Here is a 7,628-nt window from a genome sequence, read left to right on the forward strand (position 1 = left end):
CCCCCCCCCTTTTTTTTTTTTTTTTAATAAATAGGTAATTCATTACACCAATATTTTGAACAGATACTGATGATTCTCACCATTTCTTTCAGGTTTTGGAAGCTCTCTGTATGCATATAACTTTCACTGCGTTAAAATATTAGATCTTCCAACCACAGGAAAAATAAAAACTATCAACTCACTTCTGTTCTTGCTGGCTGCTTCTGTTTCCAGACAAACCCTAATCATAACAAAAATCCCTTGCAACACTGATAGTCTAGAAGGTTAGCAGGAACAAAAAAAGCAAACTGAGAACTTAGATAAAGCCTGTAGTGGCTGTGTCTGGATGGGGAGTGAATTTGACTTAACTTTTACCTGTTTTCTTTCTTTTGGGTTGAGAAGTAAGTAACGAGGATCAAAAACTATCTTGTGTAGCTCTTTCTCCCATGTTGAAAAAGCAGAGACCTTTAATTACAAAAAGTCAAATTTTAACTAATGGTTAAGTTTCCTCAAATATACAGAAGTTGCACAGTTTTGCTTGAAAACTATAGGATAACTGATGAAAATAGGGAAACAAACTCATCCTGAAGTTTTCATCACTAATAGATGATGGAGGCTGCCACAGCAAGTTCCAACACTAATTGGCTCTGAAAACCCCTAAATAACAACACACACTTAATTACTACTACTATTGTGTGACATTTGAAAAAAAATAAAGTACATCAGAAGAAAGCCTTGAGATTCTATGTTCTCATATTCCATGCCTACTCTATACCTTTTCTAAATGTTATGAGTGTAAACAGTTCTGCTAAAAAAAAAAAAATGGATTTAAACACATTCGAGCTCATCTTAAATAAGCTTTATTAAAACAATCCCATAAAATCCAGCTATTGAAACTAAATGAAAGCTGCACAGATAGCTGGAACCACTTCCATTTTTTAAAGTTACTGTATAAATTTATATTCTAATAGCCTAATTTATCTATCAAAACTGATAGGTATCAAGCAGATTTCAAATTTAGTTAACTAAAAGCAAAAAGTCCCATTCAAGGCTAAGAGTGTACAGACTACAGTGGAAATTACTGCTTTTCTCATGTAGGAACATTTCCAGAAATCTTAAGGATGTCTCCAGTTTGTGTGTCGTATTCATTTTCAAAGGCAGCTTTCAATTAGGTAATTACTTAACTTGGGAAAAAAGTTAAAAAAAATCTGTCTTGATATTGTTTAATTTCACTTACTTTGAAATAAAAATTTTGCTACAACTGTAACATTCTTTGAAACATGGAGTCTTGCACCAAGCGCATTCATTAATCAGAGGAAGGATGAGATTGTTTTCCTCATATAAAGCACGACGCGTCCTGAATTCACTAAGAATTGAGATCTCTGCCTGAACCTCCCCCTCCCTCTCTCCCCTTCTCACATACACACACACACACACACACACACACACAGAGATTTCTCTGACCCCTCTTTCTAGAAGCATGTCTTTGAATTGTTTCATGCGAGCCTCCAGAGGGACAATGGCTCTCTCTCGAGCAGCTTTAATTTCAGCTTCCATAGCAGCCTCCTTCTCTGAATCAATATCTTTGTTATCATCTTTCCTGGAAAAAATTAAACATACAGTGTAACTTGAGAAGTACTATGTCAGGCCTGTAGGTCAGAAATTGCACTATACCAGGACAGAATGGATGTAACAGATTACTTCAGAAGCGTAGGCTTACAAATTGTGAAAGTCTCTCTTTGAGACTTGAATATGAATGCTCTCACACTGAAAGAGCTCAAGAACCAAGGTATTCTCAGTAAGTTCAGTGCCAACAACTGACTCCAGGAAATTAGCACACTCTGGTTGTATTCAATGGTCTCGCCAGATGTGCAACAGATTCTACATTAACTGCCCTTGCTTTCTTCTCTCCTGCTCAAGACCATGCGGCCCTGTGAAAAGACTATGGCCAAGGGATTTAGTTCGAATTGAGAATACCTTACAAACATTACAACAGAAAAAGGCTGTAATGCGATACAACCAATCATCAAACCATTTCTGGAAAAGAGTGTGCTGTTTGTTGACTTATGTTTACTCGGAGCACTTCGCCCTAGTTGCTAACAACATTATGATCATCGCTAAGAGTACACAATAACAAATAAAATGGTAGAACTACTTTTAAAACAGTGCATATAAGTAACTCAGAGTGAAGTGACATACATCACTTACAATAGGCGAAACAGATCAGAAGACTTAAATAAAACCCTCAAACCTTTATAACAGAATGAAAACAGAATAATCACTACGAAAATCTAGATGGCTAGATTTTTTGGCAACAAAATCTTGTGCACAGGAATTAACAAGCTGGGTAAACAAGTAACAGAAGTAAACTATTTATGATAAACTGCACTCAAAACATTCCTTGGATTCACCAACTTACACCATTTATTTCTATTTCAAATAATTTCCAAAGGAGATACTATTTCCTCTATACATGAATTTAAGCTCAGAGAAATATCAAGTACTTGAGCTTCTAAAGTAAAATAGCAGAAAGTTGACTGTGTTCACCAATCCTATTAGTTTCTGTTCCACTCTGCAGAATAAAACAGTATAGACACTGCTCAAATGAAAAACTTCAGTTATTTAACCTACACAGACCACTTAGTATTGAAAAAGCAAACTTACTTGCGCTTTTTAATTTTAATAGGCTCATCTTCATTTGCTTCTTCTGTAGATTCATGCTCTTCTCTAACTGTAACAGATTTCAATACTACTTTAGATTTTATATTTATGAAAAAAGTTTGTAATTTACAAATGAAGCTTGTGCAAAAACAGAGGACAAAGTGTGAAGCAATTATGTATTCTGAGAAAGGAAGACATGGTTTTCAGTCACTTTGAGAATAACACTATCGGAATTTGTTGGCAGGACTAATGGACTTGCGTCCAACTTTGGATTTAAAATGACAACACTGATCTCTTAATTCTGGGGGGATGGGGGGGTAGGGGGAACCACCCTCAGGCTAAACAGTCTAATGAAGCACATTTGGATCTCCTGATTACCTACTTGCACTTTGATCTCCTCCAACTACCAAGCCCACATGCCATCCCAGGATCATTTACTAGAACTCATGCTAGAAAGAAGTCTCATCTCAGCAGCCTCTTGAATGTTCTCTGCTCTTGGCAGCTGTTTCCAAAACTGTATTCCAGTTGATGTTCTCTAAGTTAAATCCTCTTCTGTGAGAGCCCATTTGTACATTATGATTAATCTTTTTCTGGCCCCCAAATTCCTCTTGCTCATAAAACAAACACAGTCCCTTTTTTTAGTCAGTAAAAACTGGGGGGGGGGGGTTTCAGCCTGTTGGCATTTAGAAAAGAAAATTAACTTTGTTAGTATCTACTTTCTTGATCAGTCTGGTTTTTTTCTTTTCCAAAGGAGTCTATAAATCTGCATTCCCACCAGCCTCCTTAAATTCCAAAGCTAGACACATTTTTTCGGTATGTTCTTGCATTTCTCTCATTTATTTAAATGTTACTAGCTCCGGAAATCAACACAAAATAAGCGATAAATTATACTGAGACTCCTTAAGAAGGCAATAAGGTTGCTCTTACGAAGTTTTTTTCCTTCTTCCATTCCTTTTTTATGAGGAGGTTCTTGAATAATTTTGTCCACATCAGCTCTTCCAATTAGGTCATCTGGTCGGTCCCACATAGAAAGACGAGTGGTAGGGTTATAGAAGAAAACACGCTCATCACCAGTCCACACCACACACCTAGAAATTTAAGTGTCAGACAGGAAGTCTTGTATTATCTTTGTCTTCGTTCATGCTGTATACCTGTTACCATATTCAAAGACTGAAGCAAGCATAATGGTCACAAGACAGATCCAGGTTAAAACTTACTGCTGAACTACCAGACATTCCTACTGTCCAGATGGGATACTGAATTATCGCTTTTCTCTGCTACCTGATTTGAAACGCAGTTTTAAAAATGCTTTTTAGCAGGAGCTGCAGTATACTCAGTTCTTCTCTAAAAAAAACATTTTAGACAGCTGAATCAGATTTTTGGATAAAACATACCCCATCTCTTCAATGCCCCGCAAAATATGAGAAAAAGCAACCTAATAATCTTGCCAGAATTTTGTAAATGACTGGATGAAAGAACCACAGAGATAATTTGAAGGGAGACTGTTTTAAATATCCAACATAATTAAAAAAGCATTGATGGCTAAATTGCGAAAAGTTAAAATAATATCCCTTTCCCATCAGTAAGATTTTTACCTTGGTCAAACACACAAAGATGATTTACGTACATTACAGCAAGACTAACCTTATCATGACATTATACACACCGGCACCTGATGAGCATCTATGCCAAGTTAAAAAAAAAAAAAAAACATGCAGAAAAAAAAAAAAAGGATTCTTTTGGCCAGCAGCCACACCTATTTGTTCCCCAAGGCATAAAAGCAAAAGAAGTCCAAGATATTTTTTTTGCCATCATTCCACAGCAGATCAGGAGGAATCGGTGGCAGACGAAGGGATCTGGGATATGAAAGGTACGCAGTTAACGTACCTCACAGGACTGCAGTCAGCACGTGGCAGAAAGGCTATACACACACCACTGAACACCCTGAGTACAGGCACAGTGCGAACAGCGTTGGCTGGAGGAATCCAGTGTTATTTGAGTCAGAAGCATACCAAGAACAGGATCTTCACACACTATCACTTGTTCTGACTACCCAGCAACCTTCCCGGTGGCTACAGGAAATGATGCTTCAGCCCCACAGTAGCAGGCCAGGGGGAAAACCGTTACCTACCATGGAGTTCCTGGAATAGGAGTGGTTGCAACTGGCTTGGCCTTCTGAGCTGCTTTTTCTTCTTCAGTCATTTCTTCCTCTTTTGGCTCCTCAAGGGAAAAACAGGGTACAGGATTCAGGCAATGACAGTTAGCTAATTATTTATTACAAAGTAACTAACTTGTTTTAAACAAGGAAATGTATTTTGAAACAATGCTCACAAACAGCTCACAATTGCACTTCATCCATGCTTACAACAGAAGCAATGGAGTTTCAACATTAAAAAAAAAAAAAATCTCGCTTCAGAAAAACCTCTGAATGTTTACTTAACTTTTGACTTCAATGAAACCTTATATATATGCCTTCCTAGATCTGCATGAATCCTTGAATCAAGGCCTGAATACAGGGGCAAGGGTGTAGTTTCTTACAAAGAAACTTTTATTCTTAAAATTGATTTACTTGAAAATGAGACCTGGAGTATGAAACAGTCAAAAATCTGCAATAACCTTTGTAGCAGAAATAAGGAAACTAGCAACTACCTCAAAAGTAAACAGGGTAGAGTGGTAATAAAAAACAGCCACTGAATTCTGTGCTTTTGACTACTAAGCTACATTGAAGTTCACAGAAATCAGTACAAAAGCTTTAATTTTTATTTAAACACCTTAGCATCTTCAAGAACTACGCTTTCTCAGCATGACAAAATCCCTAACAACAAAAAAAGTTGATTTTGTTTACTGCAATGTAAACACTACAGACATTTTCTACTCTTCCTAACACATTCCTAACAGACTAAACTTATCAGTTACAGCACATGGAGAATGTGTAAGCTTTGCTTCAAAACTGTTCAAAATAAAGAAGGAAAGAAATAGAGAAAAGCTATTAAAAACCTCAAACATTCAGGACAAGTTTCATTTTTCTGAACACCTTAAAATCAGCAAGAGAACATCATGTCTATATAATCCGCTTTTTTTCCATGTTCTTACTAGTTTCTTAACTCACATACTCTGTATTTTCCTTTTAAATGCCAATTTTTTCTTATGTAAAAAAATTAATTAAAAAAAGGAAAAAAAAAGAAAAAGAGCTATGAGTCCAAAAAGGAAGGCTTTCAAAATCACCCCAGGAATTTAAGAACTCAAATTACTAACCATGTCTCCTGTCAATATGCCTGGTCTACAGATGCATCCACACCTGTAGGATGTATGATTCAAAATGGCGATACTGACTATTTGGTTGCAAGGTCTTTTACCTCCTTTATAAGTTCTTTTATAGGTTCTTCTTTTGGTTCTTCTTCTTCTGTCTCCATTGGTAAAGGCTCCTCTGTAGATTCTTTAATTGGCTCTTTAATCTTCTCTTCCATTTTTTCTAAATAAAGATAGCATTTTCCTTAGTTTTTTTAAGAAACTGTTATAGAACTACAATAAATTTATTTTTATCAGTATGATTTGCCAAGTACAACAGCAAAACAAAACTTATTTTTAATGTATTTTCACCACTTTTTGTCCTTCTTGGGCTTTACAGTGTCTGCTTAAAGACGTGATTGTCTCCTATACCAAGATCTACTTGGGACTGGAAAACAAAATATTGTAAGGCAGCCTACTATATTAAAAAGCTAACTAAAGTGTATCAACAGAAATAGCTGGAACACTAATAAAAATATCTATCAACAGTTGCAACCAAACCGTGCAAGACAGAAGACCATTTTCAGATTTGAAATGCTGTTGACAAAAAAAACCCAACCATAAAATCAGAGAAAAATCATGGAAAATCATCTGAGGATTGCTCTGCACCCGTTTAAAAAAAAATTACAAAATGTACCAATTTTGCTGAGTAAAGATTATATTTGCTGTCTTAGATGTTTTCACATCAGTAAAAAGACGACTTATTATTTAAACCTGGATTATTAGAAAGATGAGTATTAAAGTAGCTAATGCGTAAGCGTTCTGAATTTGTCTAAACGAAGATTTTTTGTAACTGAAAAATTCAGCAGACAATAAAAGAAAGAACTATTTGGGTCCAACTGGATTTTTTTTTTCCTAAAAGACTTTATAAACTGAATAAAAGCCACAAGATTTTTGCCCCTTCTTCCTTATTTATGATACAAGAACAATTTCCCCCCAATATAACACCATCCATGGATATAATGTGGATTCAAATAAATAAGTCGTGGAGTATGACCAGAATATGACTTAGGGACACATACAGGGGGTGTAAGTTATTTTTTCCTCATATTCCAAATCTGTTTATATACTTAGTTTTTGAAGATGTGAAATTTAGCATTCCAACGATCTCCATTCTTCTTTGCTTTACAGTCTTTAGAGTAACTGTATTTTCCCCTCACTTTCTATCTTTCTGCAATTGGGATCTTCTCAAACACGTGAGTACGTAAAGTACTTACTTTCTACTGGAGTGGAAGCACACATTTACCCAAGTGTCACAGGATTTGGAAGCAACTCTAGAACCAAATACTTTTACAACACAGTGGGAAACAAAGAAAATATAACTTTCAGACTCAAGACCAACTCAAATGGATACTTATATCAGGATTTAAAAATATTCTTAAGGGAGATTAGAAATATTCTCTTTCACATTTTCAAACACAACTATTAATGGTCTAAGTAATTTTACTTAGTATACAGCTGTATTAAAAAAAAAAAACAAACACAAAACCAAAACAAACCACCTTTTTCTTTCAGTTCTTGAGGTTTTTCCCATGTTGACTCCAAAGTTCTATTGTTATAATAGTAAGTCTTTCCATCTGCTGTTTTGTACTCCGTCCACTCAGAGACTGCTGTTGCTCCAGCCAACGTAGCAGGTGAAGCAGCAATAGCAACCTGAGGATGGATCATAGGTACAATGGGAGGGGCCATGCCGGGCAAGA

General features: G+C 36.0%; 1 protein-coding gene across 1 annotated transcript in view; it reads right to left on the reverse strand.

Annotated features, from left to right (window-relative positions):
- The window catches only part of TCERG1 (transcription elongation regulator 1), a gene marked incomplete at its 5' end in the record, with an annotated part of 20,210 nt that extends 12,587 nt beyond the window's left edge, over positions 1-7,623 (reverse strand). The window contains 7 exons of the mRNA XM_010282541.1: positions 355-444; positions 1,444-1,579; positions 2,644-2,710; positions 3,568-3,728; positions 4,772-4,860; positions 5,997-6,112; positions 7,431-7,623. Of these exons, the coding sequence (XP_010280843.1) occupies positions 355-444; positions 1,444-1,579; positions 2,644-2,710; positions 3,568-3,728; positions 4,772-4,860; positions 5,997-6,112; positions 7,431-7,623 (852 nt within the window). The remainder of the gene's footprint in view (positions 1-354; positions 445-1,443; positions 1,580-2,643; positions 2,711-3,567; positions 3,729-4,771; positions 4,861-5,996; positions 6,113-7,430) is intronic.
- Positions 7,624-7,628: the final 5 nt, after the last annotated feature.

Source organism: Phaethon lepturus, unplaced genomic scaffold (genome assembly GCF_000687285.1).
Source record: "Phaethon lepturus isolate BGI_N335 unplaced genomic scaffold, ASM68728v1 scaffold35692, whole genome shotgun sequence".
Classification (NCBI taxonomy): domain Eukaryota; kingdom Metazoa; phylum Chordata; class Aves; order Phaethontiformes; family Phaethontidae; genus Phaethon; species Phaethon lepturus.